This window comes from Ovis aries, chromosome 3, assembly GCF_016772045.2.
Source record: "Ovis aries strain OAR_USU_Benz2616 breed Rambouillet chromosome 3, ARS-UI_Ramb_v3.0, whole genome shotgun sequence".
NCBI classification, from domain to species: domain Eukaryota; kingdom Metazoa; phylum Chordata; class Mammalia; order Artiodactyla; family Bovidae; genus Ovis; species Ovis aries.
The window spans coordinates 12,785,288-12,812,794 of record NC_056056.1 but is presented as its reverse complement, the minus strand read 5'-3'; the positions used below and the strand labels follow the sequence as shown (position 1 = coordinate 12,812,794).

The 27,507-nt window shown below is 39.7% G+C and overlaps 3 protein-coding genes across 11 annotated transcripts in view; 2 read left to right on the top strand and 1 right to left on the bottom strand.

The window, feature by feature from the left end:
• Positions 1–207: 207 nt before the first annotated feature.
• Positions 208–14,982, bottom strand: ZBTB26 (zinc finger and BTB domain containing 26). Of its 4 annotated transcripts, none has more exons than XM_027966466.3 (2): positions 12,170–14,982; positions 208–4,547 (listed from the first exon to the last, which is right to left on the bottom strand). In XM_027966466.3, the coding sequence occupies exon 2, from the start codon at positions 4,535–4,537 to the stop codon at positions 3,212–3,214; it is 1,326 nt and encodes a 441-aa protein (XP_027822267.1). In that variant the 5' UTR covers positions 4,538–4,547; positions 12,170–14,982; the 3' UTR covers positions 208–3,211. The 4 variants fall into 4 exon arrangements, with proteins under 4 accessions (XP_027822267.1, XP_042101668.1, XP_004005702.1 ...); XM_042245734.1 differs by having other exon boundaries at positions 14,885–14,982; XM_004005653.5 differs by having other exon boundaries at positions 14,913–14,982.
• Positions 14,983–15,112: 130 nt separating this feature from the next.
• Positions 15,113–27,507, top strand: part of RABGAP1 (RAB GTPase activating protein 1) — a 161,680-nt gene continuing 149,285 nt past the window's right edge. For 3 of the 6 annotated variants that reach the window (XR_009599743.1, XM_015094198.3, XM_060411824.1), the window contains exon 1: positions 23,684–23,761. The gene's annotated coding sequence lies outside the window, so the exon portion shown is untranslated. Of the gene's footprint in view, positions 15,566–20,393; positions 20,552–23,683; positions 23,762–27,507 lie in introns of those variants that run through there. The other 3 variants (XR_006059090.1, XM_042245725.1, XM_060411823.1) reach the window with 2 other exon arrangements.
• The window catches only part of LOC105606693 (large ribosomal subunit protein uL4), a 35,370-nt gene continuing 22,975 nt past the window's right edge, over positions 15,113–27,507 (top strand). Inside the window, 2 exon segments of the mRNA XM_060411833.1 lie at positions 15,113–15,336; positions 20,394–20,551. The gene's annotated coding sequence lies outside the window, so the exon portion shown is untranslated.

Sequence of the window (27,507 nt, the reverse complement as noted above, 5' to 3'; positions counted from 1 at the left end):
CCCCTCAATCAACAGTACAGGAAGAAGTAATTGACCCTGATAACAATTTTTTGTTAGCCCAGATTTGCTTCTGAAGCCAAGCTCAGCATGTTTGATAAACATGTCTTTTCAAGAATAAGAGTGAGAAAGCATTCCTGTGTTCAAATTCAAGCAATTGGAATGGGAAATAGGAGGGAAAGAGAGAAAATAAACCACTGACACCAGAGCTTTAAATTGTCACACTTTTATTAAGGAAACTTCCCCATAATAAGTGAAGAGGTAGTTCACAGTATGTCTAACATACAACAGATTTAGAACAGCTATTCACCAGCTGAAATAAAATGTTCTGGGTTGTTTGTTTAGGATATTATTTTAGAAGTAGTGATGGTGATCACTCTCCATTTATAGATCTTCTAATAAACTAAAACAAATTAAAACCACATCTGATTTACCTCAGAGCCACTTCAGTTTGGAGTTTGCCTTTAAAATTAAATAATAAATAAATAACTGTGACACAGTGATTTTTTAAAAAACCAAACAAAGGAAAACAGAACCCTCTCATTTTTAGTTATCCTGGGGATCCATAAAACACAAATGCTGAATGTCTAAGGCTTTAAAAAATCTTCCTCCACTACAAGAATACAACTAGTTTTGAAAGTCATCTTCCTCTGTAAAACATATTCGATATCAGTAAATTGATCACTTTGCATATAATCTAAGAAACATGTATAAACAAAAAGTCAAGTACCACCAAAATTAAGAAAATGTCTCACAGAAACAGAACATCTCTCCAGCCAAGAAATAGGGGAGACTGTAAACCACTTCAGTGGTTTGCAATTGAAAAAGGTGAGAACTACAAGTTTTACTCATATAAAACCATAAAGAGGCTGATTTTAAGTGATCAAAGAAAGCAAGGCAGTTTTCTTTATTCTTCCTAGGATAAAACCAAATTGATACCTTATCTCACTAAGACTACATGAGACTGTAAGCTCTGTGAGGGCAGAGACCGTAACAATCTTATCTTCAAATTCTCAGTATCTAGCATAGTGCCTAACAATAATATGTGTTCAATAAATGTCTCCTGAATGCCTGAATGAATCCAGAAATAGTCTCCAACCAAAGAGACCAATTTTATTTGAAGCCATGCCTTTTAGTCTTCAACTCTGTAACAAAACAAGACATGAATTTACGCAAAGCAAGCACCCCCAACTTGAAAGTTCCCTGTGATAAAATGATGTTTAGAGAAAAGAGTGAAACATTGGTTAACATATTAGTGTCTCACTATTGCATAGAATTGGTACTCTTTGGCTGGATCATATAAAAACCAGAATGCTAGGTAGCATCATTAGATCATATAATGAGTGACATTAGGCATAAGATACCTATTAGTCTTACCACTCCATTTTATTCTCATTTAAAACCTTTTAACAAATGGTAGAAATTATACTTCAAATCAGATTCACATGTAAATGCATCAAATTATAACAACTTTAAGAATACCCTCTGACTACTCAAAATTAATTTTTGGTTCATCTATACATGGACTCTCACAGCTCAGAAACAAAAACCAGGAAATCCTGACGGACACTATACACTGTTTCCAGACAAAATTAGTTTCACATTTGGATCCTTCTCACGTTGTTACTTGTCCTTTCTATTCCTAATCAACACCCAGCAAATCAGTTGCTTGCTTAGGAAGAATGTAATATTCATCCTAACCAAAAAATAATTACCTTACAAAAATAAATCCTTCTATGACTGTTCTGTTTGCAAAATCGAGGCTGTCTTAGAAAGCAAACAGGGATGCACAGAGGGAAAGCACAAACTAGGAACTTTTTGCTAAAGTATTCTTGATCATGTACTAAATCTTTTTAAGCCAAGGGACAGTGAGAAGTGAGGAGACCTTAGCTCATATTTAGCCTACTTAGTCTACTGTGGCCAACCTTGGCCAGGCTACCTCTTTGGGCTTTGGATACCCCAACTTAAAAAAAGAGAGGCAGGCTAAATGATTTCTTAAGATTCTCTATGGACTCAAACACTCCTATTATCTAAATCTAACTCATGGTTCAGAAACGAGTAAGACTCAAAATTTTATTTCTGAACATGTGTTTAGGAAAAACAGTTGTTTTGTTTTTCCATAACTGAAAGTCAACTTTGTATTTGATCTGTCAAAGGGGATGAGGTGGGACTGTGTACCATTATAGGAACAACTAAATGCAAAACTCTGACTGCTCCTTCTGTGACCCACTTTTTTCATCCACTTTAGAAATTAAGGTACACAAGGAAATGAGAATTCAAAGACTATTACAATATACTGGACAAAACTCTGAAGGCCAAACTCACCTTAGCAATAGCAAACTTCTATAACAAATTCTAGAGACTGACTCCAGATAGCCCCTTTTTAGAGAGACCCTTATATGTTAGCACACTTAAAGTGTACCTGGAGCAATCCTGATTCCAAAAGCATCACCAAGTAAGCTACAGAATAATTATAAGCATTTGACTTCTTTCGGGAGAAGACCTCCCAAATCAGTACTGTTGTACAACTACTACCCTTTGTTGGTTATGCTCCTCAATGATGATTCCTATCTGCAGGTATTAAGGGAAATACTGTACTCTGGTCTATGTCAACTTCAATCACATGAAGCTGGCCCATAAACTGTTGAAAACAGTACAGAATAATCTAAAATACTTCTTTATAGCCAGCTCCAGGATAAGTAGATTCATTCATTTATCAGACATAGATGAATTATCAGTGGTTCTGATAGAACTAGAAGTTCTATCACATATTCAGGCTGATAGCAGTATCACCTTATATCTCAGCTTATTTCCTACCAAAGAAAAAGATTACTTGCTTCTCTTAGCATAGCATCTATTGGTGGAGTGGAGGTGATGTTATTAACTTCTTGGTACCTTCAGAATGTGCCCAGTGGAAAGTCTAAAATAGTGTCAGTCTAAGACACAAGTTGATGTTAGGTAGACAAATGGAGTACTCCTTGGGAAAGGAAAACAGACATCACAGGATAAATAATTCAAAACAGAACATGGGAAAGGGCAAAAGGCAGGCAAGACCACTCCAAGTGGCAAGTTGCCTGGTCTGTTAGTGCTTTGACTCACCCCTACGACCTGCACAGAGGATCTGGAGACGTCAAATTAGCGAAATGACTCCTAAGAAGACTCAGACTATTGCCACGTTTGTAGTCAGTTCTAGTTAGGAGCACAAAGGCCCTATTTAATTCACGCAAGTGCTATCGTTCCTTAAGTTCAGGACAGCTTGGGCCAGTTTACCTGCATCCAGGACCTGTGTTGCATCAGGCTGCGGCTGACACCCTTTAGAGTCTGTGACTGTTGTACACGCAAAAGAATCAAAGTCCACAGTGAGGTCTTGCACATTTCTTTCATTGGCATTATCAAAGCTGTTTTTGCCATGCAGCTGTTTAAGGTGCTTCCTCAAAACTGGCTTATGTGCAAAAACCATGTCACAATAGTTACACTTATGGGGCTTATCTCCACTGTGAAGGTTAAGATGATCCTGTAAGGAACACTTCTGAGAAAAGGTTTTCCCACAGATTTTACACTGGAAAGGTTTAATGCCGGCATGCACACGCATGTGTCGATGAAGGTTGCCTTTCTGAGTAAAAGTCTTGCCGCAGAGTAGACACATAAAGAGTTTGTGCATTTTTAAATGGTTGGCGTAGTTCTCCAGGTGACGAAACACCCTGGTACACTTTGGGCACTGGTGATGCCACTGCAGGCCTTTGTCTACACCTCGAATATTAGGCCCAAAGACATCTTTCGCGGCCATGATGATGTTATCACTGCCTGTGTAAGAGAGGGCATAATTGTGGAGATGGTTTTGCTCTATTTCACTTACTCTGTTTTCCACAGTTGAATTTATCAGAGAGTGCTGGGGCTCGGATGAATGTAAAGCAGTGGGTTCAGAAGAAATAAACTGGTTCTGATCTTTTTTACTTCTAACCTCTGATACATCCCCAATAGATTCTACCTTAACGATCTGAATATCACTGTCCTCTATATCCATACTGTCTTCAGATGGGTGAATACAAGGTGAGTCCTGCTTTGGGGAGCCTCTGGCATCCCCCTGGTGTTCTTTCGACTGGGGAGAAGCACTCTGTGGTTCACATCCCTCTTTACTTTCCATTGGCTGTTTTGGCTTTATAAACTTCCACAAGGCCTGTGTGCACCGTTCTACAATGTGACTCATCTGAAGAAAACTCGCAGCGGTCAAGTAATTGACCAGTTCCATCTCAGGGAATTCCAGCACACCACTATAACACGACAAGAGCAATTGTCTCCCCACTTCGGAACTCTGCAATATGGAGATTTTCACCTCTCTCGAATCGTTCAGTAAAAACTGGTCTCTTAAGAAGGGGGAACCTGCAGCAAACACAATTTTATGCCCCTGTACCTCAATATCATCTATGAGAACTGTAACATCACAAAATTTATTCTCTTCTCTTAATTTGTTCATTTTTTGTAACATTGAATCTCCATAATTTTCAAACTTGAAGTGAAGGAGATCTGATCTTTCAGACATTTTGGCAGACCTAAAGAACAGAAATGTAAAAAGGATGAATTGAAGAAAATTCAAACAATTAAGAAAACCTGGATTTTCCTTCCAAAAACAAATCTGTTGTCATACCTGTTCATATGTATCTGAATGAAATTTCCCTTGAAAGAGGAAGCTAGTATAACAGCTTTTGAAGGCTGTTAAAAATGACTCCTCACCAACATCAAATGTCAGTTGCATCTAAAGGAGTGGGCTTATATTAGCGGAAATAGCTTGGCATTCATTCAGCTTTTTAAGATGCTTAATACAAGAACAGTGCTTGAGTTATTCCAAGTGTATTCTTTTGCTTCTCAAATCAGAATTCTGTCAGGTTTCATGAACTTCCTAAAACATCCATCAAGTAATACAGTAATAAGAAGTGACAATTTTATTTTGCATGATACTGTGAACCTCCTTCTTCAAAGACAAAACACTATTTTCCTTTGCTTTGAATTTTACTGTAATGGCACTGCTTGTCCCATTCCTGGGTAAACCCTCTTCTGTCTAAACTGATGTGAATTTACTCATACAAGTATTTTTGCAATACAATGAAAGTCACATGTTTAAAAGGACAACTTTTAGACAGTGTCAAAGGCACAAGTCTTTGCTCTTTGCATTTTGGACAGTCTTTCCTAAGAAACATTTGTTGATATATGAAGTAAATATTTGATATAGAAAAACAAGATGAGTCACTTGGTGGGAATCTGAGTAAAAGTACAGTGGATCTAGTTAATCCCTACTAGGTGCTATTCTTTCTTCTTTATCCCCATTCATCCATCATTACTCATCAACTGGACTACTCAAATTCATTCATAAATGCCCATTGGTTCCAGCTTCTATTACCTCTAAACCAACTCCTACATCACCACACGTCATCTTTCAAAAACATAGATCTGTTTATATCCAACCCCTGCCTAAAATCCTTTTGCGACCTCCTGTCATCTGGATGAAGACTAACCTCTCCAATATAAACTGATCAAGTAAATTTAATAATAATTATGGTAAACACTGGCAAAAACCAACCAACCATGGAGACGGTTGCTTTGTAAAAACTGCATATTTGTCCTGTTATAAAGCAATGTCTTTGGAGAAAGTCCCCATGTTCTAATTCCATACTCTTACTTTGCTTCCCGTGTGTCACTCTAAAGGGAAGGATGAGTTAGCCATGTCAACAAGACATCGTCAACATATTATTTTTACAATGACAGCCCACCAGTCATAGTAAAAATAAACTCACACCTTGTCTATATACCAATCTTCTGTGAGATCAGTGGGTATATAAGATCTACCTGTGAGAAGTAGCTCCACAATTTCAGTACATCAGTAAGTTCACCTCGAACTTTGTGTCTCCATCAACTCCATAGTTGAGAATCATGAGCAACAGTTCCTAGTGACATCTGGCTCCTGAAGCCCAATCTTTAAAGTTTTATGTTCTAGAACAGTGAGTTACAAAGGCCCACAGAGTACGAGCTTGTGACAGCAGAATACAGGTCTCACTCACAATGCTCAGCGCCTACTTCATAATAGCACTCTACTGCCTCCAAGCCTTACTACAGGTGTTTCTTTAGTCCAGAATACTATTCCCAGCCAATTCTCACTCTCTTATTTCCTCTGAGGCCCTTCCCTAACCCCTTAGATCAGAACAGTTCTCTCTACTGAAACTATAACCTCAAAATACTAACAGTAATACCCTTCAAACTGCAAGCTTCATGGCATTAGAGAGAATAGTCTCTGCCCCATTCAATAGGGCTAATGCTGGGAATCTGCATCTTCTGGGGTGAAACACTCTTCCCTTTGGTTTCAAATTCAGCAGTAACGTGTCCACATTACTGGCAAACCCTATTCTGTTCAAACTGGTGTATATACCCATCACCTAATATAATACTAAACACATAGCAGGTGCTCAGTTTGTATTTGTCGATCCTATAAGATTCATTTGACAGTAATAGGAAGACTTGCTGTTAGGAAGACCAGTGCAGTGTCTGCATAAGCATTACAAGTCTGAGGCTATGAGAGCCTACAAACGAATGGGTACAAGGAGCAAGGAAAAGGAAAAGAAAAAAAAAGATTTCAAAAAAACTTGTGGGAGACACAAAATGAAAAAAAGCAATATGCAAAGGTTCTAAACTTAGGAGTTCACCTGAATTAAAATATCACTGAAAGAGAGGTGAGACTTAGGAGGGGGGACTGGTATGGCACAGGTATATTTAAACACATTTATACATAAATTACAAGCATCTTTGTATGGCACTCTGTACAGAAAAATTATAGTCACAATGAAGATGAGAGAGGAGGGATGCAGAGAAGCATATGTAGCATCAGAGAAGAGATGGTAAATACCAGATGAAAAGGAAAAATCTCGGAGACATGGGAATATATTAGTAAAGAAAGTGGCGCAACAGTATTATCCATCACTGGTCAATTTTAGCAATTATGGTTGCTTGACATACTCGATCTGGCAGTGGTGAATGTCCCAATTCATAACCAGAAATTATACAAATGACTGTTGTTCAAATGGCCAAACAAAAGGGGCACTATTTCTTAGAGGTTTAGCTTGTCCTGAATTTAGTGACAGGTCAGCATTTTGAACTGTGGTGCTGGAGAAGACTCCTGAGAGTCCCTTGAACAGCAAGATCAAACCAGTCCATCCTGAAGGAAATGAACCCTGAGTATTCACTAGAAGGACTGATGGCCATACTTTGGCCACCTGATGAGAAGAGCTGACTCACTGGAAAAAACCCTGAGGGTAGAAGGGCAGGAGGACAACAAGGTGACAGAGGATGAGACGGTTGCATGGCATCATCGACTCAATGGACATGAGTTTGAGTAGGCTCCGGCAGATGGTGAAGGACAGGGAGGCCTGGTGTGCTGCAGTCCACGGGGTCACAAAGAATGGGACAAGACTGAGCAACTGAATGACAACAACGGCACTTTCCAAGTAACACTGAAAAATAAGCACTAATTGCTTCCATCTATAACATGATAGCACTCGAATTACTTTAGGCAACTCTCCTCAGGGATCATTGTTCCTTGAAGCTCCAAAGACAGGAGTTGGAATACAGTTTCATTTACCTCCTATTCATCTCAAGTCTCAAGCAACTTACCAACAAGAGCAGTCAGACAGGTTATCTCAGGGACGTGCTTGATTTGTCTACTGTAGTCCAAGAATGTGAGGAAAAATTATTTCTCCTTTAAGAAGTTTTCCTTAATGTGGCCCACTCTATTGTCTCTCTTTAATAAACTCTTATTTCCAGGCCACAGAGTTCATCCGTTAATTGTTTCCTGTCACTAGTTTCTCTTTCCATCAGAAGGTTAGTTATTTGAGGTCAAGAACCAACTGTTATTTTTTACACAACTCATTCAATAAAAACTGTAACTAACTCTTAATGCTCCCTATGAAGTTACTATTGAGCTATGGTAGAGATGCCCTTCATTATCGTAATACTGTTTTTGAGTGCCCTGGGGGAAATTTCTTTCTAGGGTTTGCTTCAAAAAAATAGTCTTGACAACATAAAATGAAATTTTAAACAAAAGTTTAAAAAGTTCAAATAAAAAGGAGTATTTGTTTCATATGAACTAGTTTAATTCTATTTAAAAATAAGAAAAAGGATGCCTAATCTTTACTGAACACTTGCTGAGTACTAGGTATACCCAAATCGACCCATTTAATCTTCAAAATTTCTATGAGGTAAGTATTATTGTCATCTCCACTTTGCTTATGAGGAAATTCATGCTTGGTGAACATAAATCACTTGCTTACTTAAGAAAGGTGTAAAGTATTAAATGTTAACGGTAGAAATTATGCCTGAGTGACATGATGCCAAAATTCACGTATGACAGAACTAGGCTAGCTGAAGTTTTATCTTATGAATATTAACTGTGATCTCCATTCATATCCATTCAACTATACCCTGATGATTGATATGCTTTTGTATAGTTAGTTATGCTTCAATAAAAGGCTTATGCTTAAAAACAAAAAATACAACTTAAAGCCAAATTTGCGTCAAGTCTAGAGGGCTTTAATAGTAAACCATTTATGTATTATCCTTGTCTTACCTTTCTCATCTATTTTAACTTTATGTTATTTTTCTATCTTTTGTGTATTCATCTTTGTTGGATGAAACTTAATGCCATTTATAAATAAAACATAAAACATAATAAATAAAAATTATGAATATATTTGATTTTTAGACTCCCCAACTATAGTTAACTTGTAACTATAATAGCAATTATTCATTATTATCATAGAAATCACTCACATAATTCTAGATTATAGCATACCTTCTAGGAACTGAAAGTACAGAACTGATTAGGTAGACTAGAGAGACTTGGTCACCACATTCTGCTGATTCTTTTCAAAGAAAGATTTCCAAATTCTCTATATGCGTACTACCACTGGCATAGTTCAGGTGCTTATCAACTATTGTCTGGGTTACTGTGATTAAGTCTGAATACTGCTGAGTTTCTCTTAGCAAGTTTTAAATGACCCACTTTCCAAACATCAATGAAATAGGAATAATCTCACTTAAAATCACTTTCTCTTTGTTTATATTTACACAATTCTTCTATAATCATTTCCATAACAAATGTTGCAGCTGATTTGAAATTTCCCTTTGTTCAAACAGGAGTAACCCAAAATGATCAGTGAATATTTTAGGTTGAACAATGTTCACTGCCAAGCAAGGGACAGTGTGAAAATATCCACGTTTCTTGTCTCAAATGCCTCTAATGATACTGACAAGGAAAACTTTCAGTCTGTTTTCTCATCTACCTGATAAACGTACCTTTATCTTTCAACTTAGCACTCACAACTACTTCGAAATCCTTCTTCCTCTTTCATTAACACCATATGCCATTTTTCAAAGAGACTGTAATATACTACAGCCTTTCTATAAAACTCAATCCTTTTCTTCTTTTGGGTAACTTTCATGACACTACATTCTCCAGCTGCTCACTCTTTTACTTACAACATGTTTATACAATCTGTAAGTAACATTATAGAAATATACCATTCCTGGAAAAACTTTTGAATATAGATAAAGTAAAAGCCCCCTTTCTCAGCCTCCTTCCATTCAGTCAGTTGATTCTCAGTTTCTTCCTTAATGAATCTCCTTCCCTCTCCACTTTTAAAACAACACTTCTATATATAACACTTCCAGCCACAGAAAATAAAAAGTAAAATTACAAACTATATATATTTTGCAACTTTCTTTTTTCACTTATTGCTTTAAGAATTATTTATGTTGACTAAATCTTGTTATTTATGTTGAATAAATCTAGCTCACTCTTCTTAAACTGTTGTACAGAAGTGAGCAAGTGACTTAACGACTGGCCTCAGGTTTCTGCCATTCTTTGGCTGATGTGTTGCTTAAGGGTTCTGTAAATTGTGAAAAGGTAAGTATATTCTTCAAAGCTTAGTCCTTAAGATTTTGCTAGTTTCTTAAGGCTGACTTCCTCAAAAAACCTGTCTTGGTTTCTCAATGTTTTATTACCTTCTCTATTTAAAAATTTCCTAAATCTTCATCCTCCCTGCACATGGTCCTTCCTTGGCCAGCCAAGAGTGCAGCGGTTCACAGGACTCTTCCCTGCACCAGACCTGGGACCCCTAACTTGGCTTGCATCCACTTCTCAGCAGGGAGCTGTGGGGAGGAGACCAGGGAAGCAACAGGGCCTGGGTGGCCCGTGACCCCTGGGCCTCTGAGCTCCTGGCCCAGAAAGGTGATATTAGAAAACTAGCTGAAAACTTAACATTCAAAAAAATAAGATCATGGCATACGGTCCCATCACTTCATGGCAAATAGAAGGGGAAAAAGTGGAAGCAGTGATAGATTTTATCTTCCTGGGCTCCAAAATCACTGCTGACAGTGACTGCAGTCATGAAATCAAAAGATGCTTGCTCCTTGGAAGGAAAGCTGTGACAAACCTAGACAGTGTATTAAAAAGCAGAGACATCATTTGCCAACAAAGGTCCATTTGACAAAGCCATGGTTTTTCCAGTCGTCGAGTACAGATGTAAGAGTTGGACCATAAAGAAGGTTGAGCACTGAAGTACTGATGCTTTGGAACTGTGGTGCTGGAGAAGACTCTTGAGAGTCCCTTGGACAGCAAGATCAAACCAGTCATTTCTAAACAAAATCAACCCTGAATATTCATTGGAAGGACTGATGCTGAAACTGAAGCTCCAATACTTTGACTACGTGATGCAAAGAGATAATTCATTGGAAAGGATTCTGATGCTGGGAAAGATCAAGGGCAGGAGTAGAAGAGGGCAGCAGAGGATGAAATGGTTGGATAGTATTACCAACTCAATGGATGTGAGCTTGAGCAAACTGGGAAATAGTGAAGGACTGGGAAGCCTGGCATGCTGCAGTTCATGGAGTTGCAAAGAGTTGGACATGACTTAGTGACTAAATAACAACAACATGGCTAATTTTAACCAAACTTAATCTCAATTCGGATTCCCTCGTAGCTCAGTTGGTAAAGAATGTCCCTGCAATGCAGGAGACCCAGGTTCAATTCCTGCAAGGTAAAGATCCCCTGAAGAAAGAAATGGCAACCCATTCCAGTATTCTTGCCTGGAAAATCCCATGGATAGAGGAGCCTGGTAGGCTACAGTCCATGGGGTCGCAAGTTGGACACAACTCAGAGACTAAATCACCAACCACCACCAACCTCAGTTCAATCTAATAAAAAATAACTGCCCTAGGCTATTACCCTATCATTTGTAATGCATGTTATCTAAACTCTTGCACCGGCTAAGACTCAGTAAGTCAAAAATAAAACCTTGTGGAGAACACGTCTGACAACAGTGGATGTGGAGACAAGGAAACCTGTTAGTATGTTATTATTCTAACAGAGCGATATAGAAATAACGAGGGCCCGAATAACAGAGATCAGTCCTGGGTGTTCATTGGAGGGACTGATGTTGAAGCTGAAACTCCAATACTTTGGCCACCTGATGCAGAGAGCTGACTCATTTCAAAAGACCCTGATGCTGGGAAAGATTGAGGGCAGGAGGAGAAGGGGATGACAGAGGATGACATGGTTGGATGGCATCACCAACTTAATGGACATGGGTTTGGGTGGACTCCGGGAGTTGGTGATGGACAGGGAGGCCTGGCGTGCTGCGGTTCATGGGATCGCAAAGAGCGACACGACTGAGTGACTGAACTGAATAATATGAGATTGAGAAGAAATAATATGGATTTATTTTAACAGATTCCAGAGATATCTCAAAGAACTGATAGACTTGATAACCAAGGTAGGGAACAAGGGATGAAAGGTCACGATGACTCCTAGGTATTTGGTTTGAGAAACTGGATGTCTGACAGAATGTCATTCAATAAGCGAGGAAATGCTGGGCGAAATGACAATGGGTCAGGTCTTAAAATGTTTAACCAGAGGAGCCTGCATGACATTAAGGAGAAGATCGATTAGCTAGCTGATATGGCTCTGAAGCTAAAGGGAAGACCTGATTTGGATAAGTTAATAAATGAAAGCATGACATAAATTGACCTAACTATGAATGAAACTGACCTAAAATGGCACATATTGGAAGAGAATCTAAGGGAAAAGAAATGAAAAATAAATCCATAACAGAAACATAAATCCATTACTTACCTTCTTCTCAATCTGGATCTCTTCTAAGCCTCTCCAATTTTTAATCAAGAGTCTATCTTTGCTTAAATTTTTCCCATTCTTTTGACTCCCATGTTCAATCACTGCTTAGTACAGTAGATAAAACCAGGTTTCCAAGAATCAAAATGCTGCCCCACCACTTTCTAGTTGTATGACCTTGGGCAAGTTACGTAACTACTTCTGTTTTTTCAGTTGTCCCATCTGTCAAAGAATAACAGTACTTAACATGATAATATGACTTAATATTTCCACAACAATATGTTGTTATGGAAAATTAAATTAATTTAAAAGTAGATTAATGTTTTAAATTAAGTTACTTTTTAAAAGAACTTATGATAGAGCCTGGAGTTGTGCTCTGTAAGCAAATGTTAGATCAATAATAAAGCCTGTCAATATCCTTTGTGAAGTCCTTCGACGTGTGGCATTTCTTTCATTCTCATTTGATACCAAATCACCTGAGGTCTCCATTATTTCGCATATTATCACCTCATCATTCTGCTAAAATTGCTTTGTAAAAAGTCACTCATGATCTCTTGATAAAGAAATGCAATCTTTTTTTTTTCTTTCTCATTCTCCAAAGGCTCTGCATCCGTTGTCTCAGTGGACCCTTTTCAGTATTCTCCTCTCTTGATTTCTGAGACTTCTTGGTTGCTGGAATCCTTACATTTTATCATTATATTTTATCATCTACTTCTGTTTCTGCTACTATATCAACTACTATTAACTAGTCAGTCCCATTTCCCCAAATATTCCCTTCTTTGTCGATAACCCCTTCCTGATACCAACTATTTCCATGGCTTCCACCTCTGTGCTTTAAGATGATTCAGACTTTTACCTCAAGCCACGGCATTTAGGCTGAGCTGCAGATTTGTCTTTCCAACTCTGTACGGGACAGTTCCATGTGGCTATCCCATCAGGCCTTAAATTCAAATATCCAAAAAATGAACTGGTCATCTACACTACGCTTATGGTTTTATTGCTGATAATGGCATTAACATTCTTCAAATTTCACAGGCCTGAAACCTAAGACTCAGCTTTGATACCTCTTTCACCCACAACATCCAATTCATTATGGAGTCTTTATAGCATTTCCTACAGCATGTGTGCTTAGGCACTCTCAGTTATGTCCGACTCTTTGCAACCCCATGGACTGCAGCCCGCTAGGCTCCTCTGTCCATGGGATTCTCCAGGCAAGAATACTGGAGTGGGCTGCCATGCCCTCTTAGGGGATCTTCCCAACCCAGGGATCGAACCCAGGTCTCTCACAATGCAGAAGGATTCTTTACCATCTGAGCCACTAGAGAAGCTCAAGAATACTGGAGTAGGTAGCCTATCCCTTCTCCAGTGGGTCTTCCCAATCCAGGAGTCAAACAGGGGTCTCCTGCGTTGCAGGCGGATTCTTTACCAGCTGAGCTGCCAGGGAAGCCCTTCCCTTCAGCATACCTGCCTTCTTTCTAATAACACTATCATAACTCGGTTTTGGGATTTCGTTACTTCTCACTAGGTTGATCCCATTACACCTTCAAAAGAATCTCCAATAAGAACGTCTGCTGCTGCTGCTGCTAAGTCGTTTCAGTCATGTCCGACTCTGTGCGACCCCAGAGACGGCAGCCCCCAGGCTCCCCCATTCCTGGGATTCTCCAGGCAAGAACACTGGAGTGGGTTGCCATTGCCTTCTCCAATGCATGAAAGTGAAAAGTGAAAGTGAAGTCACTCAGTCGTCTCCAACTCCTAGCGACCCCATGGACTGCAGCCCACCAGGCCCTTCCATCCATGGGATTTTCCAGGCAAGAGTACTGGAGTGGGTTGCCATTGCCTTCTCCGATAAGAACATCTAGACTTTAGCTAAAGAGTCCAGAATCAGTTCTTAGAAATTCCTATCTTATAGGCTGACCTCCAGAACAAGATGATTTTCTACAGTGCAAATCTGACCACACTAGTCTCCTGCTCAAAACTCTTCAACAAGTACCGACCTCTTTTAGGAGTAAATCTTCACTATCTGGACTTCCATCTACTTTCCCAGCTTCACATCTCATGCTTTGCACAAGAGCCCTGGAACCCTCTCCTGCTCTTCCCACACAAGTTATGCTGCTATTCCTTCACAGCACTGCAACTGTTCCTCTGAGCGCAAAATCTCTTCTCCATCTTATCCCCAAGTGAAACTGAAAAGTCTCTTTAACTTCCCCAGCAACTGCCCCTTGAACGTTTCATATATATACGACTGATATGTACATCGCAGGAGCACTCATTTGTTTTTATCTGGTTCCCAAACTTGACCCTGAAAATTAGAACAATGTCTTACGAATTCCCAGTGCCTGACAAGGCGCCAGATATAAAAAAGGTGTTGTAGCCAGTGGCAAAAGGGTAATCTAGCTGCACTCCACGGTGATCCTCGCAGGCTGGCACTGAGGCCTTGCCCTGGCCGAGAACTGGCACTTCTTAAAAGATGCCAGAGTCGGGTTAAAGCCAACTGCTTGGCCCTCGCCTGGGGTCCCCGGAGGAGGTCCCTGGGGGCATCCTTAGGCTCCCCACTCCAGAGTCAGGGGAGGGAAAGGGGCGGGGCATAGCAGGGGCCGGGCCAAGGGCTCCGTAAGCACCCCCGTGCCTAGGCCAGCCCCTCGGCCCCCATCCCGGTGCAGGTCCCGGCCAATCCAGGGCCCCAAGGGGGCTCGATTTTGAGAGACCTTGTACCCCTACCCGGCGCTCCGGCCGCCTCCGCACTTACAGACCCGGGGGAAGGCCACCGTCAGGATCCGGCACCGCCAGGAGCTCCGGCCCCTCGGGGCTCCGGGAAGGGGGAGGGGCAGGGAACCCGAGCCAAAGGGGGACCCAACGGAACCGGAAGGGCAGCCCTCGCCGGACAAAGACAACTTCCAGGTCCCATAGTCCTCTCCGCCAATCGGAAGGCTGGGAGGGCGGCGGGCCAGGAGAGGGATTCTCCGTGCCGTGGGCGAGATGCAGATCGGGTGCCCCGGGCTTCCCGCTAGCTTCTTGGCCCGCGTGAGCCGACGTGCAGGTGCTGTGGCTTCTTAGCGCCTGGGGCTCAGGCCCCGCGCACTTCGCTCCTTCTCAGCCGCTCCTCTCGAGCTACGACTCGACCGTCTGCCGTCTGCATGGGCCTGAAAGGCGCAGCTGCACTTAAAGCGTCGGTAAGCTCCTCCTGCCTAGGGTATGGACTAGCCTTCTTGGGACCCAGAAGCCGAGGGAAGGAAGTTTACCTCCCTCGGTTTTTGCATGTTGGTGTTTCCCAAGGATTTGCATTCTCCGTTACCTACAAGTTGCTGATGGTTCACAACTCTCTTTCGCCTGACCAGACAGCTCTCTTGCTCCAGGGCCAGCTGCCTAGAAGACATGTCCAATTGGTTTTCCACTTTTGAGGTACCTTTGAACTCAAGTTCATCCGCAGACCTGCTTCTTAACCTCCTGTAGTCCTTGTGTTGGTGAATGGCATCGTCCACGCAGTCTTGCCCACCAAAAAACTTCAGTACCATTCATTCTAGAGCCCCTTTCCATCTTGCCAGTCCAGTGGTTCACTGGGTTCTCCTCATTTTGGGGGGGAAGGGGGAACGAGGATATTGTGGTAAAACATACATAGTATTTATCACTTTAATAATTTGTAAGTGTGAAGTTCCATGGCATTAAGTACTTCACAATATCGGGTAACCATCACCGCTGCTGTGGCCAATTTCATTATTTTGCTTGTGGTTATCGTTTTTCCGCCATTTTTGAAGTTTGTCCTTTTCCCTGGTGACTCGGTTAGTCAAGAATCCGCCTTACAATGCAGGAGACCTGGGTTCCATTCCTAGGTGGGGAAGATCCCCTGGAGAGGGAAATGGCAACCTACACCAGTATTCTTGCCTGGGAAATCCCATGAACAGAGGAGCCTGGCGGGCTACAGTCCATGGGGTCACAAGAGTCGGACAGAACTTAGTGACTAAGCCACCATCATCGTTTTTCCAACACCATTTTTGAAAAGTTCTTCATTTCTCTGTTGAATGGATTTGGCACCTTTGTTGAAAATCGACTGACCTATGTATGTGAGAATTCATTTTTGGACACTCTATTCTATTACATGTGGCTGTATCTTTGTCCTTATACTGGTGCATATTCTTCTGTTTGTTGTAACTTTGTAGTAAGTTCCTACAGTTCCTTCCTTCCTTCCTGTAGGAAGTTATTAGGACTTCAACTTTATTTTATCCAGATTGTTTTGGTTATGACAAGCCCCTTGAAATTCCGTATGAATTTGAGGATCAGCTTTTACATTTCTAAGAAAAAGGCTGTTGTAATTTTGATAGAGATTGTGTTGAGTCTGTAGATCACTTTGGGTAATATTGCCATCTTAATTTTAAGTCTTACTGTCTGAATAAGAAATATCTTTTCAGGTACTTAAGTCTTTATTAATTGCTTTCAGCAGCATTTCTTTCAGGAGCACTTTTCAGGGTATTTAATTCATTCTGATACCATAAATGAAATTGCTTTCTTAATTTCCTTTTCACACTGCTGCTGGTATGTAGAACCCAACTGATTTTTCGTGTTGGTCTTGTACCCAGCAATGCTTCTGATTTTTTTTTTTTTTTTTTTTTTGGACCCCATAGGCTTTCTTGTGGATTCTTTAGGATTTTCTGTATATATGATTATGCTGCCTGTAAATATAGTTTTACCTCTTTACAATTTGGATGCCTTTTATTTCTTTTTTTATCTGATAGTTCTGCTTAGAACTTTCAGTACAGTGTTGAATATCAGGCATCCTTGACTTGTTCATGACTTGTTCTAAGAGGCATAGGTAAATGATTGCATTTGATTTAGATCTGGGTTTTTTTTTTTTTTACAAATACTTTTATCAGGTTGAGGAATTTTCTCTCTATAACTACTTTTTCTGAAAGATCTTATCTTGTAAAGGCATTGTACTTTATCAAATAACTTTTCAACATTAATTGAGATGATCATCAGTTTTTTCCTTAGTTCTATTAATGGAATATTTTAAATTGATTGATTTTATGTTGAACCACCCTTGCATTATCGGGATAAATCCCACTTGGTCATGGGGAATAATTCTGTTCATATGCTGTTGAATTTGATTTCCTTATATGTTGTTGAGGATTTTGGCATCTATATTCATAAGAGATATTGTATTTTAAGATGCATTTTGTCAGCTTTGGTATCAGAATAATGAGGCTTCATGAAATCAGAAAGCATTCCCTCTTCCTCAATGGCACCCCACTCCAGTCCTCTTGCCTGGAAAATCCCATGGACGGCCTGGTAGGCTGCAGTCCATGGGGTCGCAAACAGTTGGGCAGGACTGAGCGACTTCACTTTCACTTTTCACTTTCATGCATTGGAGAAGGAAATGGCAACCCACTCCAGTGTTCTTGCCTGGAGAATCCCCGGGATGGGGGAGCCTGGTGGGCTGCCGTCTATGGGGTCACACAGAGTCGGACACGACTAAAGTGACTTAGCAGCAGCAGCAGCAGTTTTTTGTAAGAGTTTGAGAAGGATTGTAATTAATTCTTAGTTAAGCATTTGGTACAATCCCTTACTGAAGCCATCTGGTGCACGACTGTTCTTTTTTGGGAGGTTTTTTTGGTTTGTTTGTTTGTTTGTTTTTGGGGGGAGGTTTTTGATCACTCCATCAGTCTCTTGTTATGAGTATGTTGAGATTTTCTAACTTTTCGAGAATCCATTTAAATAATTTGTATGTTTTGGGGAATTTGCCCATTATATTCTAGGTTGATTTCGTTGATCTTTTCAAGGAAACAACTTTGGTTTCACTGATTTCTTTTTTTCTCTTTTTCTTTTCTCTTGGTTTATTTCCATTCTATTTCCTTCCTTTTGCTAGCTTTGAGTTTAGTTTGTTATTCTTATTTCATAAGGCATAAAGTTAAGACATTGTTTTGAGATTGTTTTTTAATGTAGCCATTTACAACTGTAAATTTCTCTGATTACTGCTTTCATTGCATCCTGTAAGTTTTGGATATTTTTATCATTACTCATTTTCAAGTATATTCTAATTTCCCTTTTAAGGACTTCTTTGACTCATTTGTTCCTTAAGAATGTGTTTAATACCCACATTTTTTGAATTTTCCAGTTTTCCCTGTTACTGATTTCCAACTTCATCCCATGTAGTTGGAAGATACTTTAATGACCTATCTTTTAAAATCTTCTGAAATTTGTTTTGTGGCCTAATATATGGCATGTATTGGAGAATGTCCTATGTGAACTTGAAAAGAATGTGCTGCTGTTGTGCAGTGGAATGTGCTGTATACCTGTTAGGTTCAGTTAGTTTATTGTGATGTTCAAGTCCTCTAATTCTAATTTATCTTCTGTCTAGTTGTTCTATTCATTATTGAATGTGGGCTATTAATTTTTCTATCTATGATTGTAGAACTGTTTATTCTTCCCGTTAATTCTGTTCAGTTTTGCTTCAAATATTTTGAGAGTCTATTACTAGTTATGTGAAAGTGAAAGTTGTTCAGTCCCATCGAACTCTTTGTGACCCCATGGACTATATAGAATTCTCCAGGCCAGAATACTGGAGTGAGTAGCCTTTCCCTTCTCCAAGGGATCCTCCCAACCCAGGGATCAAACCCAGGTCTCCTGCATTGCAGGAGGATTCTTCCCTGATAGGTCAGTTGGTAAAGAATCTGCTTGGAATGCAGGAGACCCCGGTTTGATTCCTGGGTTGAGAAGATTCTCTGGAGAAGGGATAGGCTACCCAGTCCAGTATTCTTGGGCTTCTCTTGTGGCTCAGCTGGTAAAGAATCTGCCCCAAATGCGGGAGACCTGGGTTTGATCCCTGGGTTGGGAAGATCCCCTGGAGAAAAGAATGGCTACCCACTCCAGTGTTCTGGCCTGGAGAATTCCATGGACTATAGTCCATAGGGTCGCAAAGAGTCGGAAAGTTGAATGACTTTCACTTTCACTAGTTATGTAAATGTTTATAAGTTTTTATAATCTTGCTCTATTGAACCTTTTTTGAATATATAATGACTTTCTTTGTCTCTTGGAAGTTTTTTAAAGTCTATTTTGTATAATCTTAATATAACCACCTGAAGCTCCCTTTTGGTTAGTACTTGCATAAAAATGCATAGAATATCTTTTTTTTAAAACCTAGTAATGTCTTTGGATCTAAAGTGAGTATTTTCTAGATTGCGTATTGCTGGAACATGTTTTTATTTTACCCATTCTGCCCATCTCTGTCTTTTGATTAGAAAGTTTATGCCATTTACATTTAAAGACTGATAATGAGGAACTTATTTCTTCCATTTTGCTACTCATTTTCTATAGGCTTATAGCTTGTGTCTTTCATTTCTTCCATTACAGCCTTTTTTTGATTTTTTTGTAGTGAAAACTTTTGACTTACCTCTTATTTCCTTCTGTGTATATTCTGTAGACATTTCCTTTTTGGTTACCATTGGAATAACATTTAACAGCTCAAAATTGTAACAATTAAAATTGATACCAATTTCAGTAACAAGCAAAAACTGTCCTATATGGCTCTGTCTCCTCTTTGTTACTGGCTTTTACAGATTACATCTTTATACATTGTGTGTATAATAAATTAGACTAATATTTTTATGCATTTTCATTAAAATCATAAATTAAGTAAAATGGAGGTAAATGATACCTAATGATTCTGTAGTTGCCTGTATATTTTTCACCAGAGATCTTTATTTCTTCATATGACTTTTTCCTTTTGTTAAAATAAATTTATTTTAATTGGAGATTAATTACTTTACAATATTGTTGAGCATCCTTTCATTTCAACCTGAAGGATCCTCTTCATCATTTCTTGAAAGGTGGGTTTAGTGGTAATGAATTCCCTTAGCTTTTTTTTTTTTTTTTTAATCAGAAAATGTCTTGATTTCTCCCTCATTTTTGAAGGACAGTTTTGCTAGATATAGAATTGTCCACCAAGAGTTTTTTTCATTCAGTACTTTTATCAACCTACTGCCTTCTGGCTTCTAAGATTTAAGATGAGAAATTGTCTGATAATCTTACTGAAGATCCCTTGTATGTGATGAGTATTCTCTCTTGTTGCTTTCAAGATTCTCTCTTTTCTTTGGCTTTCTACAGTTAGATTATTATCTTTTCTTCCCTTTCTCTCTTCTCCTTTTGGGATACTTATAATGGTACATTGTTTCTCTTAATAGTGTCCTGCAGACCTCTTAGGCTCTATTTAGTGTTCACATTTCTTTTTTCTTCTCAGATGGAGTAGGAAGAACATGGAATCCATCTCTACCTAGGCAACAATTATACTGGCAGAAGCTGTCTGAAGTAACTGTTTCGGAACTCTGGAGTCTATTTGAATGCTTGCATGTTCCAGGGGAAAATCTGGTTGGTCAACTGAGGTTATTTTCAGTCAAGGTGAGCCTTTATTGTGAATAGGTAGGAAACTATTCGTTCCTACCCCTCAACCCTGTTTATATTGCAGATATGGCTTGCTGGAGTCAGAGTGGGAAGAACCTTGTTCTCCAAATGCTAGAGTTCTATATTTTATTTTTATTGAAGTATAGTTGATTTACTATATTGTGTTAGTTTCAGGTATACAGCAAAGTGATTCAGTTTTATATATATATATATTTTTATTATGTTTTATTACAGGATATTGAACATAGTTCCCTATGCTATACAGTAGGACTTTGCTGTTTATTTATTTTATATATAGTAATCTGTATCTGCTAATGCCCAATTCCTAATTTATCCCTCCTGGACCCCTTTTCCCCTTTGATAAACATGTTTTCTATGTCTGTGAGTCTGCTTCTGTTTCATTGAGTAATCATTTGTGTCATATTTGAGAATTCACATAAAGTGATATCATATGGTATTTAGACAAAGACATTAAAACAGCTGTCTTAGAGTTGCTCATTGAGCTAAAAGAAAACATGGATGAAGTCTGGAAAATAATGTACAAAAAATGCAAATATCATTAAAGAAATAGAAACTATAAAAAGGAACTAAAATGAAAGTCTGGAGTTGAAAAGTACAACAGAGATAAGGAAAAAAAATTCATTTAGAGGGGATCAAAATATACTTTGGCCACCTGATGTGAGGAGTCAACTCACTGGAAAAGACCTTGATGCTTGGAAAGATTGAAGGCAAAAGGAGCAAGGGGCAGCAGAGGGTGAGATGGTTACATAGCATCATCGGCTCAATGGACATGAGTTTGCACAAACTCCGGGAGATCGTGGAGGACAGAGAAGCCTGCTGTGCCACAATCCATGAGGTAGCAAAGAGTCATACATGACTTAGTGACTGAATAACAAAATCAGACTTGAGCAGGCAAAAGACAGAATCAACAAACTTGAAGGTATTTCCTTCCAACTCAGTTCCTTCCCACCCCCCCTCCCCCCACTTTCTTTTGCTTCAGTTCAGATGTTTCTAATCTGCCTAAGGTCAGAAAGTGATATTCAAAGTGTTCTATTTACTCCCTGTTTTGCCTTTTCTACTCCTACCAGAATGAACTTGTTTAAAATCCAAATCTGTTATTGGCACTATTCTTAGAAACTTCAAGGGCACCCTGTGTTTATAGATTGAACTTCATTTTCCTTATTTTAGCGTTTACGGACTTTTCCATTCTGGTTCCAGCTTACCACATCAATCTATTGAGCTTGAGATATAAATTCCATTTTCCAGGAAATATAAGGTCTGAGGAAACAAACTCAGTGACTTCTTGAGGAAACAACTGTTTAGATCCAGAAGACAGGAAATTTATACTTCAACTGGACTGATTTCTTCAGTAAGCCAGTGTCTTTCCATTTTTTTTCTAAAGTACTAGATTAAAAACTACTTAAGGGACATCACAACCAGACATAGTGTGTGGGCCTGGACTGGATGCTGATTTGGGAAAATTAGCTGTAAAAAATACATTTTGGTCAATGGAAACTTTGACTATAGTTAGGTATTAGCTGAGAGGAAAATTTACTGAAATGATATTACTGATTTGGAAAAGCCAGCTGTAAAAATACTTTTAGGTTGTTAGAAAATTTGAATGAGATCTAGGAATTAGATGAGAGGAAAATTTAGTGAAATGCTAAGGCAGATACTGTTAGTTGAATACAGCAGACTGTTTATGTGAGTTCATTTTGAAAAACAATATATGGACACAAGACTGTGTTTTAAACTTAATATTTGTAGTGGGAATCTGATATTTTTGAGGTTGTCCCTGTTTTGGATTTTTCTTCAGGACATACTCTAGTGATTCCGTAATAAAATTTTATTTAAAAGATTATGTTAAGATTTGTGTATGTATTGGGGAAATACATATGAATCAAGAAATACATGAAATGTATGGTCACCAAACTATTAAAAGTGGCTTTGTCAGAGTGTCGGGATTTCAGGAGATTTTGCTTTCTTTGTAATGTTATATCTGTTATTTAAATACTTTAAAATGGGTGTGTATTTCTGTTACATAACTGTGTAAGGAGAAGGAAGAAAGCTATTTTACTGTGGGAGTGCAGCCAAGTCTATTATAATAGACAAGTCACAAAGAGCACTGCAACAGAGCACAGCTTTTTTTTTTTTTGGCTGTCTCTGGTTGATCCACAGGAAAACTTTGCGAATGACTCATTTAGCCGGAAAAGAGTATACACGATTTGAATCAAGAAAATGAGGGAGAGGCTTTAGAATTATTTCATAAACTGTTAAGACTTATTTAGCACTTTTAATAATCATTATTTTTGTTTACAACTACATTGTAAATTCACTCAGGAGAGGGACTTTCAACTTCATTCTGTTGCTGTTGTTCTATCAGTTTTGTATGGCTTTTAAATAAAATCCCAGCCCCATCTTTGAATAGCACTCTGAAACAGTCTATTTTGTTCTATTTTGTGTGTCTCAAATGTCTCAAGGTAGTTGTGTTGTAGCCAGTCGCCCTTGATTTCAAAGTTAGAAAGTTTTGGCTTCTAGACGGAATCGTGTTCCTTAGGCTGGATTCCTTTGCAAAATGAGAAATATCATATCATTCTCAAGGTTTGTAGTAAAGCCAAGTGACATACCTATAAAGGAACCTACCTGTCGACAATTCCTGGCACTTTCTGCGCCCTCAATAAAGGCCAGGTGTGTTGGGTTAACATCATTAAGTGCGACTTTAGAAACAGCTTTTAAACGTTAAAGGTGAGGAAGGGATCCCTTGCTCTAGCACCAGTGACTTTGAGGTTGTACCCACCTTAGGCGCAACAGGTACTACCCAGCCTGCTACCCCCGCCAATCCTGCTCCCAGTCCCTGATGCAGCCACAGAGCCACTGTTGGCCACCGCGCGCACACTCCAGCCAGAGACGAGTCCAGCTCCTGACGAGCAGACTCCGCGCAAGCGCAGAATACGGAGGCGGGCCAAAAGCCCAGGTGGGGTCCGCGGAAAGGAAGTACGTCCCCGCCGCCTGTCGTTGGGCCAGTGGGGCGACTCGGCTTTGCCAAGGGCCTATTAGGCAGGGCAGGAGGCGGGGCGGAGGGCGGAAGGAGCGCTCTCACGTGAGTAGGGGGCGGGGAGGGCGGGGGCTGGGCGGCTGGGGAGGCCCAGGCGGTGGAGCCTCCGGGACGGCGAACGGCGGGCGGCGGAGGAGGAGACGGCGGGTCGGGTAGGGCCGCGTTTCCCCTCCTCCTCCTCCCACCCACCAAGCCCAGGGGGGCAATCCTCGGACGGTCCCTGCGGGGAGCCAGCCTCTGTTCTTATCCCGCGGGGCTGGGCAGGCGAGACTGCCTTCAGCTCCCTCGACGAGCCGGGTTCTGAGGGGAGCAGTGATTGGGGGGAGGGGGAGCAGCGGCCCTGGGGGCGGGGGGGTGAGGACGCATGCGCAAGCGGGAACGCTCGGACAGCCCCTGCCCAAACCGGTTCCCCCTGTCCGGGTGGGTGTATGCCTTCCCGGTGGTGCACTTGTGGCCGTCTCTCTCGCCCCCGCTGCAAAGCCGGTTTGTCTCTTGACTTTTTATGTTTGGAGAGAGGTCCTGTTGGAGAATTTGGCTGCTCCCTCCGCCTCAGTTTCTCCCCGTTGCTCGCTGGGCCTGTACCTGTGACTTAGGCTGGCTTCGGCCTCAAGCTAGCTTCCTGGGCTGCGCCTGATTTGAAAGGCTTGCTTTATTCTAGTGTCGGTCTACCATCTCGTGTTGGCCTTTCCATCTCATTTTCCCACCTGCTATCGAAGTGTCCCCAGTAGCCCCGTCTTCCCAGATTATTTTAAGTGTCTGCCCTCAGTACCTCATTGCTGTATCGTGATTCCGAGCAGCCTAAAGGGCTTTAGGTGTTGAGCCCGAGGATCACGCCAGACTTCCAGGAGTTCGCTGTCCATTGCCTGGTGGTACTTTAGTGTCCCTTCTCTTCTAAAATTCGGATTATCTGCAACTGCCTTTACAGTCATCTCCATATTTACGATTCCTTTATCTTGAAAGCAAAAGCCCTAGCAGACTATGCTGTTGGTACGCTATAAGTGCCCCCATTAAATCGTCTTCCGACTTGAATTGGAGCTCTTTTGAGGTTTTTTTGTTTGTTGTCAGGGGCGGGGGCGGGGAACAGGGTTTCACAATTCACTTAATGTTTTCATTCAAATAAACACCTGTGTTCACATACGTGGGACTGGAGTAGTGAGTCGCGAGTGTGTGTCTGTATCCCAGCTGCTTTGTTTAGGAGGAGGAAAAAAAGAAAGTGAATTGAACTGAGTTTGTCACATTAAAACTGAGGTTTAGAAAGTTGAAAAACTTAGGTTCCAAAGGAGTGTACGTTTTCGTTTTTAAACGAAGGACCTGTTGGCCTTAATTCTAGCGTGTATAAGGTGCTATTTTAATGTATATTTAAGGTTTTATTTGGGTTTACTTATTAAAACCGGAAAACGAGTAAGGGACAGAGTTGTTTAAAATCTTCCTTTGTAGACCTCAGTTTCTGTTAATAAAATTTGAGTCCACGATTGATTTGTATTTATTAGTAATGGGTTCAATACGTATTATCAATTCAACTTTGTCATTAAAGTTGAACTATTGCTATGTTATGGGACACAGTTCCTTTTCGTTTCAGGTTTATAACTTAGTTTACAGTTAACTAGCTCAGCTCATCGGTATTAAGGTATATATTTGGGTAATTATTAACTGCGTACAGTTTGGCTTTTTTTTGCATAATTTTCTTGTTTTTACTTTTAAAAAATGTTAAGTATAGTTGATTTTGGCATAGTGCTCTATTAGCTTGCAAGTGTTTAACCTGGATAAAATTGTAGTTTAGTAGGACTGTAAAAGTGAAGACACTTGTTTCCTATCTCTTCTACTGCATATTGAAAGAAGTGTATTATGCATGTTATCTACATAAGGGAACATGGTTTTTCATAAACATATCTCAACCATACAGCCTTGGTTTCATTAAAGAAGTCATTTTCTATTATTGAGTACGTTTCTAGCTAAACTTTACAGCCCAGATTCTTTTCTTTAGAGAAGTCGTTATCTTTTATTGAGCACATTTTCAGTTGAAGTGTTTCCAGCTAACATGAAGCCTACTTTGAAGGTCTCACCATTTCACAGTGATTATTTTAACATGTGCCCTTTGAGTACCGGCTTCAGAAAATAATTAGTTTCAGTCAGTTCTACTGTGGTGTGTCTTTATAGTTGCTGATGTGCTGAGTTTCTGACATAGGCTGCACAAGTGTTATCTTTGTGGTTGTCACTATAATCAGATACTACACTTTTCAAACATGTGCAATAAGTGAACATAAAACTTAATCTTTCTTAGAGCTAGAACTCAAACATTAAAGAAGTGCTAATTTAACCAGTGTTCATAAAGCAAAGTTCGGCATGCATTTGGGTGCTTTGTATGTAACTGCCTTGTTTTATTGATTTTCCATAGTTAGATTCTAAAGAAAGAAAATCCAAGGCTAAGGACTTGGCTATCCATGGGTATACCTGATAAAACATAAAAATTCAACAGCTGTTTCTTTTTCCATAAGATAGTTACCTGGTCTCCCCTCCCAGGCTCTCCAGTTTTTTGTTGATCCTAAGATCCCTATTTTTCAGAAAACTTGTAATCCAGAGCAATACTGGATAGACACTTAAATTTACATTATAACCACTCTTGTTGACCCCTAACTGCCTTGTTTCTCTTCATGTGTGAAGACTGACCAAATATGGCAGTTTGCAAGTCATGAACAGTTTAGTTTATAGAGTTTAGCTTGGAAGTTTCCTCTTGCCAGAACAACTGTATTACTCTGAGGTAATCACCAGAACTTTTTGAAGGTTTTATTTTTCTATCAAGTAGAGTTCTATAAGGCCTAACTTTTCCCCCAAATCCCCTTTTCTGTAGATCATAAAATAGTATAAATAAAGCCCTAAACTTCTTTTAAGTTCATGCTTCACATTAAATGGTATATATTACCTTGGCTCTAAAGCATTTGAAGTGTATTTTCTCAATTACGTAGCCTGGTGCTGAATTTGGAGGTTTAGGCTTCTTTGGAGTTAATGCATGATTGTTACCTATCTCCAGTTAGTTGCATCAGCTTTTATGTAATAAGTCCCAACTCCTTGTCATCTGTTAATCTTTGTGGCAATAATTTTTTCTGCCTAATAAAATATGACATCTCTTAAGGTACATTAGCTAATTACTTTCTGTGATAACTAATAAAATGTTATTAACCCTTAAAGCTTAACAATAATTTGACTTTTTAAAATTTCTTTTCCTCATTTTCCCTTATTTATATACCCTTTGGTAGTTATAATCAAGAATCTTTGGTTATCTTATTTTCCAGCTTCTGAGGGTGGTCCTTGTGTCAGAAAATGTACAGAATATTTCTTTGGGAATGTATTTTAAATGTTGTCATGGTTATTAAGAGATAGTATTTAAGGCTAAATTGGATTAAATGTTGGGTGTTTGTATAACACTACTGCTGCTGCTAAGTCACTTCAGTAGTGTCCGACTCTGTGTGACCCCATAGATGGCAGCCCACCAGGCTTCCCCATCCCTGGGATTCTCCAGGCAAGAACACTGGAGTGGGTTGCCATTTCCTTTTCCAATGCATGAAAGTAAAAAGTGAACTATGAATTAATCATTTTAATATTTTTACTATAGATTAATAAACTTTCTTATGCCCTTGAAATACGCTGATGAACGGATTCCAGCAAGGTGAGAATAGAGACATGTCATGTAAATCTCTTTTGCTGTGATACATGATTTCCTCTGGTATACCTGCAAAAGAGAAATGGTTACATCTTTATCGTAGTTACCTGTTGAATTCTCTGTGAATTGGTGAAAAATCTGATTTGTGACCTCAAAAGCTAATTCTTAGATAAAAAAACTGTTCCCTAACAGAAACATATATTTGTTATTTTTATATTTTTGCTTTTTGGTTGTGAGTAA

What these genes read in the sequence shown, in the direction of transcription:
- ZBTB26 (XM_027966466.3), bottom strand. Translation starts at nt 4,537, where the DNA reads ATGTCTGAAAGATCAGATCTCCTTCACTTCAAGTTTGAAAATTATGGA.